This window comes from Leguminivora glycinivorella, chromosome 14 (genome assembly GCF_023078275.1).
Source record: "Leguminivora glycinivorella isolate SPB_JAAS2020 chromosome 14, LegGlyc_1.1, whole genome shotgun sequence".
NCBI lineage: Eukaryota > Metazoa > Arthropoda > Insecta > Lepidoptera > Tortricidae > Leguminivora > Leguminivora glycinivorella.
In genome coordinates this window covers 13,176,697-13,190,889 of record NC_062984.1, presented here as the reverse complement: position 1 = coordinate 13,190,889, position 14,193 = coordinate 13,176,697, and the positions used below count along the sequence as shown (strand labels likewise).

Here is a 14,193-nt window from a genome sequence, read left to right as displayed (position 1 = left end):
CCAGCGGTTTTGGCTGTGCGTTGATATGTCAGTCAGTCAGTCAGTTTCTTCTTTTATATTTTTTTTTTTTTTGATATTTTAACCCCATTGCACCACAACAGGGAAGAAGATATTTCATTTCCGCCTCGTTAGATTTTAAAAACGTTGTATTTATCGTGATCAGCGACCCAATAAACCGTAAAAACGATACCCATATTAGTTTTTTGACTTTATCACCCCCTTTTCACCCTTTTAGAGGTTAAATTTTCAAAAAACCTGAAACACGTCTTTAGTCATATGTTTTTAGGATCCCTCCTGTGAAGTTTCGAATAAAACAGTGAAACTAACATTGTTACCCCATACAAACTTTGAACCCCCATTTGACCCCCTTAGGAGGCGAATTTTGAAAAATCCATTCTTAGTGCTCCTCTACACTATATGAGGAACCTACGTGCCAAATTTGACATCTCTAGGACCAGCGGTTTCGGCTGTGCATTGATATGTCAGTCAGTCAGTCAATATCTTCTTTTATATATTTTTTTGATATTTAAACCCCATTGCACCACAGCAGGGGAGAAGGTATTTCACTTCCGCCTCGTTAGATTTTAAAAACGTTGTATTTATCGTGATCAGAGACCCGATAAACCATAAAAACGATACCCATATTGATTTTTTTACTTTATCACCCCCTTTTTACCCTTTTAGGGGTTAAATTTTCAAAAAACCTGAAACACGTATTCAGTCATATGTCTTAAGGAATCTTCCTGTGAAGTTTCGTATAAAATAGTCAAACTAATCTTGTTTCCCCATACAAACTTTGAACCCCCATTTGACCCCCTTAGGAGGTGAATTTTGGAAAATCCTTTCTTAGTGCTCCTTTACACTATATAAGGAACCTACGTGCCAAATTTGAAATCTCTAGGACCAGCGGTTTCGGCTGTGCGTTGATATGTCAGTCAGTCAGCTTCTTCTTTTATATATTTAGATTGTATCACATGGAAAGAAATGTATGACCTGCGACGCTTGTCGCTTGGACAGATGCCAGTGCCACAAGAATCCATAGAACTAATACCTCTATCTCGGCAATATGGTCAACAGTTGCCGCTCAGCGGTGACTCAATGGACATCCGGTGCTGGGTGACCGGCGGCGCAGCAGGCAGCAGCGTTGGCGCCTCGTGTCGTCGGCCTTAGGAACGCGACGGCGGCTCCACCACGAAATGGGGACGCTTGTCGCTCCTCGCTTGAACCCATAGAATTGTTACCTCAATCCTGGCAACGTGGTCAATAGTTGCCCCTCAGCGGTGACCCACTGGACTTCCGGCGTGGGGTGACCGGCAGCGCGGCAAGCCGCGTGGGCGCCACGCGTCGCCGGCCATAGGAAGCGCGACGGCGGCTCCACCACGAAATGGGGACGCTTGTCGCTCCTCGCTTGAACCCATAGAATTGTTACCTCAATCCTGGCAACGTGGTCAATAGTTGCCCCTCAGCGGTGACCCACTGGACTTCCGGCGTGGGGTGACCGGCAGCGCGGCAAGCCGCGTGGGCGCCACGCGTCGCCGGCCATAGGAAGCGCGACGGCGGCTCCACCACGAAATGGGGACGCTTGTCGCTCCTCGCTTGAACCCATAGAATTGTTACCTCAATCCTGGCAACGTGGTCAATAGTTGCCCCTCAGCGGTGACCCACTGGACTTCCGGCGTGGGGTGACCGGCAGCGCGGCAAGCCGCGTGGGCGCCACGCGTCGCCGGCCATAGGATACGCGACGGCGGCTCCACCACGAAATGGGGACGCTTGTCGCTCGTCGCTTGGACCGATGCCAGAGCCACCAGAATCCATGGAATCGCGAATCCTGAAGACAACATTACATTTTAAGCTAACCATGTGAGTATTCTAAGAACAAATTAAATTATTTTCATAGAAAATATTTTAACTTCTATTTTTTAAATAGTTACATTGTGTTATAAACATTAAATAAATGTCATATACTAATGAAAAGTGACCAAGGCCTCCAAATGTTCCGAGCTGGAATCGAACCAGCGTCCTCCGATTACCGGAAACGGACGGAGTATGCTGGTTCGATTCCAGCTCGGAACACTTGGAGGCCTTGGTCACTTTTTCTTTGTATATGACATTGAATGAATGAATGAATGAATGAATGAATGAATGAATGAATGATTTATTTGCATGTGAATATTGGGTTTACATTATTAGGTGTTAGGTACAATATTTTATATTCGAATCTCCAAGATTCTACCTATACAGGTGTACATGCACTGTATATTGGCTTGGCTCGCTACTAATAGTAATAGAGTTTCACCATATAACAGAAAACTTACATATAAAGAGACTTATTATAAAATGTTACAATATGAGGCTATAATACAATTATACATCAAAATTATTAACAAATTAGGGATAAACATGTCATAGAAATTACAAAACAATAAAAAAAGAATATATAGACTAATAATTAAAAATGCGAAAATAATGTCATACACATAAAAAATTTAAGTTAAAATTTTGATTGAAATTTATAATTTAAAAAGTCATTAATACTATAAAAACAACACTTACATAACATTTCATAGAGTTTACGTTTGAATTCTTGAATTCATTTATTTAATGTTTAGCATGTGAGTAATTTATACTTACCTAAAGAAATAACCGATACATAAATTAATATGATTGAACGTCTACATATGTTGTGTAAAGTCACAAGTGATATCTAAATCGATTCGCCAGACTTAAAGTTTATAGATAAATTTAGTATAAATAAACAAGATTCAGCTATTTACCTAAGGTATCTGTACACTATTCCGGGATAGTAAAATGTGGTACATTATTCCGGGATACTTTGGTTTTTGTCGCAAAATAAGGAAACTATCAGTAAAATCTTAAGTTAATGCAATATTTAATTAACTATAGATCAAATAGAACCGAAAAAGTCGATTTTCGGATATTTATCTTATCTTTTGAAGCCATGAGGTACCTCCAAATGCGTCAGTCGCAACCACGCAGTGGTTTCTATGGGCGTGTTTGACGGTGAGCTTAACGCGGCAGCGGAACTTCGTAAGGGTTTGCTGTGATGATGGTAAGTTTATTGATATTAAAATTGTATCATAATTGTCTTATAGTTATTAAAAGACATTTATATCATCTTTTCAAGTTAATTTAAAACATATTTTTATTAAAATGCCCGCTCCCGGAATAATGTACACCATTTTGACGAGGTGTACATAATTGCGGGAGTATCACGGAATAACGGAAACACAGTCCGTAATGTTTTTGTGTCCTATTACTATTTACGGTTTAGTATATTTATATATTTGATGTAAATACATTAAGTAAAGATTACAGATTATAGTGACATAATTACGGTACATATATTTTTTAGATTTTAATCTCATAATTGAATACGAAATGTATACTCATTGAGTAATACGTGCGAAATATTAGACTGTGCCATCAATATTAAATTTGTTTTATTTCATAAAATTAAAGCACAAAGTTTATTTATTTCAATGTTTTGAGTGTAATTGTTATATAATCTTCCAATATACTAAGAAAAAAATCTTGTTTATGTTTTAATATAGCCTTTTTTTGACTGCCGTAATTAAGTACACGACTTTATATGAGTGTATCTTATTCCGGTATACTTATATAAAGTATATTAAAATATATAAACTCATAAAATAAGGTACAAAGACCCGGATATTATGTTCTTAAACTTCCTTAGTTAGCTAAAAATTTTTATACCGCATATTCGTTTGTCCGTCAGCCAGTCTGTCCGTCTACGATTTAGCTCAATCATCATTCGTACTAGAAAGCTAAAATTTACATGAGGACAATACATAATAGGATAGACATTTATAAATATAAAATAGTACCTATGTAAACCGATTTCATCAAACATGGCTAAGAAGAACACTCTCGATTAATTCAGCTCTTTCAAACGAAAAAAACTAATCAAAATCGGTTCATCCATTCGAAAGCGATGCATTAGACAGACTGACAATGAAACTTATAACACCCTGTCGTTATATCATATAATCGTTATACCGTAAAATATCATATTTCCCTTCCCATTCCAGCTCACCAAAATATTGCCAATTATAAAAAATACACTCTGTATAAGCATTTATCAAAACGATATGTGCATTATATATTTATGTAAACAATATTTTTAATTCGTTTCTTTACATTATGCTTCAACAAAGTGGACTTTAAAGATATCCCGTAATAATGTACAACGACTCCCGGAATTAAAGCCATACCAAAATTGTATCCCGGAATAATGGGCAAACTAAGGGTTTAGTAAAACAACGGTAATTTCTATAAATTAGAAGTTACGATGCAAAATAGTGTCTTAAATCAATCGTAGAAGACTTATCCTCAAAATAAAATAGTTAACACCACTAGAATCCTCGCATTTTTGTTTCAAACCTCACTTAAAGTAGGAAACGTCTTAAGTTCCCGTAATATGGTACAGTTACCTTACTGTAATATTTCTTTTTAAAAATCATTACTTATTTAAATAAAGATTTAAATACCTACATAGGCCTAGTTACAAATTCAGAAATCGTATCAGGTTCGTTAGATATTATATAATACTAGCTTTTGCCCGCGGCTTCGCTCGCGTTAGAAAGAGACAAAAAGTAGCCTATGTCACTGACATTCGTTCAACTATCTCCACCTAAAAATCACGTCAATTCGTCGCTCCGTTTTGCCGTGAAAGACGGACAAACAAACAGACACACACACTTTAACATTTATAATATTAGTATGGATTCTGCCAAACCAGAATACTAAATAGTATAAGAAGGCCATGGGAAGGAGACTATCCGCATAAAAATCCTATAGTTGATGTTCGCAAAGTCTTTAAAACTTTTCACATAAAACAAAGCTTCACGTCCGATTCGAAAACAAGACCACCTTCTTGATTTATTAGCCAAGCTACAGCGCTATCATTTAGGGGTAAAATGTAGCAAGAGTGCTCGCTACATGCTTTAATACATCTTTATTTCTTTGAACACCACATACTTCCCAGATACCGCATTTTTAAGCATTTACAATGAGCGTATGGTCACCAGACGTACCTTTAACAAAAACTGATAAAATACCAGGATTTGACCAGCGCAATTGAGTACATAAACAACACAGGCACAAGCCTTAAAACATTTTTTTATAAATATTCCTAAATTACTCGCTGGTAGAAAATTTTGACACAACAGGATCAGGAGCGATTGCGTTCCCATACTAAATTATTACAGGAAATCATAGGTGTGGTGATTTTGATTTGGCTTGAATGTTCCCGTCTAGTAGGTATTTAGTTGAGGTGGTCTGTGTTAAACACACTCGTGTAAAATAGCTGGTTGCCACGGAACTAAAAGATGTTAGTTCTATGCCAAGCATATTTTGTTCAGTGTCTTGTTTATGTTGCACCAAAGAGGATCGAGTATTATAGAGAGTTACTGTCAAAGTAAAATGTGTAATCACAGTGCATAGACTGCCATCTCTCGACTCAAGCTTAAAACTTTTGAACCTCAGTTTTGACAATTTGGCCCATATTGTTAGCTTGATATGTGTTAAAATGTCAAATATTAATATTAGCGCCATCCGTTCCGTTCATCCGAGCGTTCCCCAAAGGTGTAACGCCATCTAGGCCACCGTACCATTTTCTCTAGGGCTTTGAGGTACGTTGTTTTCTTAGACTTTATCCGTCCATACGGATTGTCTTTGGTTGCACTTAACGTTGTGGAACGCGATGTGGCGATAGTTAACGCATTGTACTTACGAGAGTTACGAGGTCAACTTTTCGCTTAATCAAGCAGCTTTATAGAGAGATCATCTCATACGAGTTAGTCAAATTAAAAAATAGAAACACGTTACTGAACACATATTTACCTAAAATATTTGAGGGCTCTGAGGACATTTCTGTGCTTCAAATATTTATTTTTAGTTGTATGTACATAGATACATACGTCTTATGGGACGTCTGGCCCCGTTTTCCTATGTTTGTATGCAAGGGGGGTTTTAAATTAATTAAACTAATACTAAAATATTATACTAAAATACTATACTATTATACTAAAATATTAAACTTTTAAGCGCTTGGTGTTAACTGTAAGCTTATTTGTGAATAAATAAATTGAAATTGAAACGATTTTTCGCCTTTGTATATTGTATATTTTCTTGCGTGAAATGTGTTTTGTAATCTATTCTACAGAGTGGGGCCTGTAACAAAGGCGAAGAGTTGAACTGTAGGCTATTCTCCTTATACTGATCAACATTTGTTCAGTGACTTTTAAAAATTATGAAGTCTTTAAATTTTTAATTTTTCATACAAAATAAATATTAGCTCCAATGTACGCCATTATTGTTTTCATTGACGTTGTCTGTCACACTTTAGACTTAACAGAATTCGCAATACATTACCTCTTAGAAAAAACTTTCAAGGGTGATAAAAATCAAAATACAAGTTATTTTTAAAAGTCGCCGAACAAATGTTGATCAGTATAAGGAGAAGCCTAGAGTTCAATTCTTCGCCTTTGTTACAGGTCCCACTCTGTATACATGTGTATAATTGAAACTACAGTGCCTATTAAGATGTATTCTTATAAGAAGATGTCGCTAAATGCCACCCAAACGCTTTTAAGAATTGAGGGCAGGCATGGAAAAACTCGCACATAGTAGGCCTCCGTGGCTAATTTGGCTGAAATTAAAAATTGGTGCGTGTATGCACCGGCAATGCAGGAGGCCACAGGTTTGAGTCCTAACGGACGTGTGCAATTTCCCATGTTTCATTTAATTTAAAAATATTTAACGTTTCTGGATGATGAGAAATAAGACTTATATTGACCGGGATATAGACCGTGGTAACCTTTTTGATTTTTGTCGAGCTCCCGATATTTCGACGCAGTTGCATGCATCATGATCATGGAAAACATCCCGGTCAATATAAGTCTAATGAAAATAATCGTGAATCATTCAAAACTCTTGGTGAGAAATAAGTTCTAAGATTTTACCCACAAAACAACAACACCGGCTTAAAACGTAAAATTTTAATTTAAAGTTCTCTAAAAAGCAATTTAATTAGTGTAATAGACATTGCTGCAATATTGCTCAGCGGCCGTCAGGCTCTAAGGGTAGGCAGTAAATAAAGAGGCTGCGCGACATACGCCGGCGAATCTGATTTATGTTATGGACTGCCATAACACTATATCTTTGAAATGCCGATTTTCAAGCAAATTTTAAAGCTGGCCGTTTTAGCCGCTATTGAACGGTTTTTATTACAGTTCACGAATGAATCCAAGTTGATATGCTACTAAAATATTGCCATTTCAAGTTTTATAGTTTTTGCAGGCTATGTCGAGTCAATACCAAACTAAGTTGTCACTGATTTTGAGAGCCCAACGGTGAAAGTGTAATTTTATATTGTTTATAATTTATATTGTCCAAATTTTATGAAATAATGAATGACGTAGGTACCTACCTAACTCAAGACGGAGTTAAGTCGTTCCTAACTTACCTAGCTTATTCCATAACAATATTCTAATAATGACTTTTTTATTGTCTTCGGTTACCGCGATAGTTACTCATGGGATTAAATCGCCTATAATGAATTTACAATTCATCCCGACGTTTCGAACACTTTACAGCGTTCGTGGTCAAACTTGACTTGCCTTAGAAATCTATATTATTTATGGTCATGGTTCGTTAATATTTCTTGTATGTGGGTAGCTTTTGCACATTGTAATTTTTCCTCAGTCACCCGTTGACCACGAACGCTGTAAAGTGTTCGAAACGTCGGGATGAATTGCAAATTCATTATACGCGATTTAATCCGTTTCCATAGTTTTATTTAATGTTTTTTTTTTTCAAACTGATCTACGTCGTAAGTCATAAAGTCATAATGTAAGTTCGTCTGACATGTACATGGCATGTACAGTCGCCATCACTATTGAAGTTGCCAAAGCTCTCATATCGAAACACGCCTCTTAGTCAAGACGTTAGAGTATGTTCCGAAATTTGCTCAGATATATTTGATAGCTACTATACAATTGTACATACGAGTAAAAGAGGACGAATCGATTGTTCAACTGAACTGGTTTTGACATGACCTGAATGGCATAAGACAACCGTGAAAAATAGTTGCAACACAATCGACCTCACGGTCATTTCCTTGCAATTCAGCGCATTTAAAGCAATAAATCAACGACTTTAATTCGTAACTCTGAAAGGCTGTTTGAATAAACGGAACTGCGAACAGGAATTTTAAAATTCATACGAATAAAAGTTGGGGTTTTGTACTATACATTATGTACGTAGGTGTATACAAAGGCGTAGCTTTCATATAAAAGTTGCAAATGCATAGGTAATAAAAAAAGAATGAATATAGATTCTTATTTTTTTATGTAAATTGTAAATGCATTAACTTGATTTTGTACACATCACAAACACTGCAAATAGATTTTTTATTTCACATTCAAGTTGCTTTGAGCCCAAGCAAACATTTCTGAATGATTTTTTTTATTCTATGTCACTAAATAGAATCGTCCCACGATAAGTCTGCATAGATTTTAATAGCCCCGCCTCTGCAAGGGTTAAGTAAACGTCATAATTTCATCAAAGTTTGACGTTTAAAATAACATCTGCACTGGCGAGGCTGTGAAAATCGTTGCAAACTTATCGTGGTAAGTCTCTAGCTAAATAATGTATGTAGATATAGCATAATAACACATAACTTCAATAGGAGTAAGTATTATATGTATGTAGAGGTATTAAAATATACTTACCACAGTCGAATTCTTTGTTGTTTATCCATCCTAAACTACAATATTTCTTCTCGATTAAGAAAGTAAATCATCGGGTGGTCACGCCATTGGATAATTTATCATTTCTTACCAAAACACTGTGGTAATATAACGACTAACGACAATGTAAACATAGGTAGGTACATAAATACGATTTCCTACTTTGATTCTCTGTTTCAGTTCTGTATGTTCCTGTTCTATGTTGTTCCTGTTTTAGATTAGTTTTAATTATGATGGATGCACTGAAAACCACTTTCGTGTCTCTTAGTCTCACGGTCTACGCTGAGCGGCATCCTATTTGATGTATAACAGTAATGATTCACTTGTTTTTTATGTATATAAGTAGTTTTATACTAATATTTTTTTAAATTTTTTATGCCTAATAAATATTTTTTATTCTTTCCTATACTATTTTTCACCTTAGTTGAGTTCGGTGACATTCTAAAAATACTGAATTACGCATACGCTAAATATTTTTGAAATAGTATTTTATACAATCGTGATATACAAAGCTTTTCAGTCGAGTACCATGTTTAGGCCACGAAGCTACCGTACTATTAGGCTACTCAGCAGTAGCCTAATAGTACGGTACGAGAGTGAAAAGCTTAATTATATCACTATTGTATACAATACTTTTTCTACAAGTCATCATCTTCATCATCAATGGACGGAAATATCATCATTCATGCAAGTTAAAATTAATGTTAATAGAGTCGTTCACCGTTGTATCAACGATTCAACATCGAATTACCTAGCAACCAATTGTTTGTAATAACCGTCTCTGATTGGCCGATAACGCGACAGATAAAAAACATGTGTTTCAGATGCAGGAAAATTTGCCAGATATCGCAATTTAGTATAGAAATTGTATGAAGTTCTATTTTTGAAATTATTACAGTTAACTAAAATCAACTATAATGAGCTTATTATAATCGAGTTGGAACTGCCGTAGAGTATCCAACACTGAAAAGTTAGCACTTATAGTTTAGTCTGTGGTGTCCTAATTGACAGATTACAGTCGACAAGTAGAAAAAATAATTTATACCTACTTTGACGAAAAATAATAAAATATATATTTAAAAACTACAGGTACTTTTTTGGATATATTGCATTATTAGTGCTTACTAAATAGATTCCATCAAACACGAGAGAAAAGAGAAGATTTTTCGCCCCAGAAAAAATCGTTTTGAACACAATTTTCTAAAGTAACTTTTTTTTGCGAAATAATATTAATTATTCATCATCGAAGATCATATTACACTGGTCCTTGTTACATCGAGACTCATTTGCGCTCCTACTGAGTTCCTGAGTTGCACTAATGAGTATATAGGGCAAGCTTCGGGTAGGCCCACGTCAGCTAATTAGACGGCTGTTTCTTGATGAGATGATGACTCGCTATTTCATTTACTTGCTTAATTATTTTGGGTTTAAATAATGTTATGGTCCCGGGTTTGAGACTTAGTAAGGGCATTTATTAGTGTGATGAGCACGGATTGTTCCTGAGTCATGGTTTTCGGTTTATTTGAGTTTATCGAGTATCGAGTTTACAGTGGGACTTATTCAATATGTCTAAAAAAACCCCTATCATTTTATAGAAGAACCGAATGAGCAACCGATCGGGTTGCGGGAACCTAACGATCGGGTTGATCTTGTTTACTAGTGGATAGTTTTCTATATTTTCATAGCAAACCCAGAATCAATGAAACTGAAACATTTAAAACGCCGTCTTTATAAATATAATATCTAAAAGGGAAAGAAAAAAAAAACATTGACCACAGAGACTTTTTGTATAAGAATATTTTAGGCTGAATCATTTATTATAGAAAAAATAAAATTAAACATTTGAAATAACAAGTTTATTAACTTCTCTCCGACCAAGAACATTCACAATATCATATTTCTCTGAATATGACTGTAAAGTTATAAATATTCATATTCGTAGTCGTACGTACACCGTCTATTAGGGGCTGATGCGTATTTACTAGTTTAGTCATGCTACTTTACATCTTATGACTTTAAACAATTCATTTTTTATGATTTTAGAGGCAAATGAGCAGCAGATCACCTGTTATAAAATACCACCACCCGTACACAATGCCAGAAAGGTTGTGAATTATTTACCGACATTTATGATGGATTAAAGAACGTACTTACGTTCTTTTCTTTTTCATTGCTTTTCACGCCAAGAAATCAGACAACAAGCTAGCATTATCAGCCGGCCTAGCCTAAATGACAATCGCTGAAGCTACGTGTCGATCAAAACGGCTCTGCGACGCGAAACAAAAACAAAACGCCGCGAAAAGTAGTCTGGCTAATACGCAGATCGATAGAGATAGATATCTACGAGCGTTTCGTTTCTTGAGCGATTCGTGAGCGTTTGTGCCATTCGGCTACGCACCCTGTTGTCGCGCCAACACGGAAGAATGATAAAGAGTGAGTTACTACGATACGCTTCGGCGCCTAAGCGATTGTGACGTTTAGAAAGGCTTTTTGATCAGAATGTACTGTCTTCAATGTCAAAACAAGTTCTAAATCATAAAAAAAAACAGTTGAATCAGAATCGGCCCCTCTGAGTACTTTCGACGAACAGTTGTGAGATAACAAACGGAGCAAACATGCCTGAAACAACACTTTTGGCTGGAGTGGCTGGTTGAGACTTTGCTGTTTTCGTTAGCCTCATTACATACACATAAGGCGTGCCAAGGTCTATAGTCGACTTATACGCCTTCGGGTAGCTTGTTTTCTTTAGTACCTATTGAGTAAAGTTAACGATGAATTGAATAGACATTGTTAATCATCTACCCATTTCTCCCAACTTCTCTCGTTACTTATTGGTTAACACATTTATTAAGTGCATATTTTAAGTACTCTGGATTCGAAATCCTAGATATCTAAAAAGCCCAACAATTTCAAAAGCTACGATCTTTAAAGCCTACGGCGCCTTAACTCAATTCAATTAAATTTCATTTAATTCAATCAATCGGCACTGCCAGATTAACCTTATTGTGCTAATTGGCATTATATTACAGTGTCTAACAAACCTGTAAACTTGTCAACAGAATTTTTTTTTAGGTACTAGTGATTATTACCTACGTATTTTATACTCTTATCTTATAGGTACTTTGTGCAACAAGTCCATGGGCTTATAGTAGGTATTTAGCACCGTATTTAGGCACATTGGGTTTATACAATAACTGATCAGCATTTGTCTTTTGAATTAAGTCTGTATGAACCTCTGTTATTTTATGTTATCGCGAAACCTAATATGGCGTTTTCATTATTCTTGGTATTTATCAGGAGTATTTATTAGGACATGAATCATAACATACATACCTACTACATAATTAATACATATTACCTAACATAATGTTTCGTAGAAAAATTATACTTATAAAATAACTTGTAAATTGAATATACAAGCTTCTTTCAGCAGAGTTTCGAACAACTACATTTCTTTTGAATAAAACTTAACTATCAATTTTCACTACTAAGACAATACATACGAAATTAAAAAAAAATCGTAGGGTAAACTCGCCTCATTCGGTGATACAAGCTTTGAAGCACTATTCCGAAAGACGATTTTTGGTTGTTGCACCGAATTAGGCGTGTCACCGAATGAGGCGAGTTTACCCTACATTTTTACACTGTTAAATTTTATAAATATAAAATTTATATATATATATATATATACATAACTAAATATAAAAAAAAACTGGAAAATAATTAATCCACAGTTGGATGCTGATACATAATGTGTTATCCCACATAAATTTTGCAATAAAATGTCAACTTTAATCGTCAAATTTTTGAGTTGACATCTTATTGCAAAATGCATGTGGGACGACACATTATTGCGTATCAGCATCCAGTTAATAGTATATTTTCATCGTTTATAACGAGCAAGTGACTTCGCCCCTTTTCTCTTAAGCTACGCTCGTAGCGCTACGATGTAGCTTGTAGCATAGTTTTCCCGCCACCGCAAACACTCACAACAGTGAGACAACGTAATAATAGTATGACGTTAAAAACAGAAAGTTTTAAATAAAATTATACTCAATGAAAGTTACAAACCACGAAACTTCTGACTACCTATACAGCGTGTGTATTCCATACGGGCGAATATCTTAATGACGATTAGTATCGGACCTGAGGAGCCTAACTAGATGATTTTTTTTGAATAGATGAGATATTTTTTTTTCATACATAATAATTCAGCACGCAATGTATTATGTCCACATCAATTAGCATACCTACCTAAACGTCATTACGACATGACGTTTATGTCATGTCAAATTAATTGGATGGTGTACGTTGCTGCTGGGCCAGATTTCAAAAATTAATTACTCTTAATTAATAACATTTTTTAACAAAATGATAATCCTATACAATTCGTATCATCAGATACTATAACTGGATAAATTATTCGCCCGTATGGAGTCCACACGCTGTATAATGAATTCCTTGTAAACAAAACAAACAAATCACATTTAAAAAAATCCGATACCAACCTTTCATCCTTGCGCACCACAATCGTTCATTCACATTCTACAAAATCCATCAGTCCATCACTGCACAGTTCCATATCGAATTCGAGAACATAGTCGACGAGAACGAAACTTTTCCCTCCAACCGGCGGAGACACACGACGTGCTCGCGCGGCCGACGCTCGCGGACTGACGGCGGGTGGTTCCCGCCTCTGATAGTCTATTGTTATCAACCCCACTTAGGATTTAGCTTTATTAGAAGCTTTTAGTCATTAAAGTTAGTACCTATTGATATACTTCATCCTGATACCTACTGTAAGTTAAAAGTAACAGTGTCCCAGTAGACGCCACTTTAAATTTTCTTGTCATTGTCAGACAATGAATGTGACGGAAGGTTGTCATCAATTAGGCATTACAGATATAATTAGTTCTAAAAGCTTTTCTTTCGTTATTTTACGGAAACAATCGTATTTGTCATGCTATTTAGTTCAGACAATGTAAGTAAGTCTTGAACTGAGACTGACTGAAATAGCATGACACGTTCGTACGTTTCCGTAAAATAACTAAGAAAAAGCTTTTCGCACTACCTACATCTGTTAGCGTGTCGAGCATTGGAGTATTTTTATCTTAGTAACTTTACAAGTCTTACTTGTAAGTGTTGAAAAGAGCCCTGATATGAATTTTAATTCATTCATAAACGGAATAGCTGATTATAAGGGTCAGTACACCGACAATATATTTTTCCACTCACTAGCTCAGAAACACGCGTTTTGTCCTTTAATACCAGCGGGTAAAAACGCATTTTATCCACTAGTGGGTAAAGTAATTTGACCTTGAATAAAATCAAATTAACTGCTTTAAAATTGATAAAAGTAGGGGAATCTGGTAATTATAATGATTTACCACCTGTGGAACTA

The 14,193-nt window shown here is 35.7% G+C and overlaps 1 protein-coding gene across 1 annotated transcript in view; it reads right to left on the bottom strand.

Annotated features, from left to right (window-relative positions):
• LOC125233342 (Down syndrome cell adhesion molecule-like protein Dscam2) overlaps positions 1 to 13,450 on the bottom strand; it is a 92,076-nt gene extending 78,626 nt beyond the window's left edge. The window contains exons 1-2 of the mRNA XM_048139324.1: positions 13,301 to 13,450; positions 1,618 to 1,828 (exon numbers count right to left, since the gene is read on the bottom strand). Of these exons, the coding sequence (XP_047995281.1) occupies positions 1,618 to 1,828; positions 13,301 to 13,307 (218 nt within the window). The 5' untranslated portion in view covers positions 13,308 to 13,450. The remainder of the gene's footprint in view (positions 1 to 1,617; positions 1,829 to 13,300) is intronic.
• Between the last annotated feature and the right edge of the window lie 743 nt (positions 13,451 to 14,193).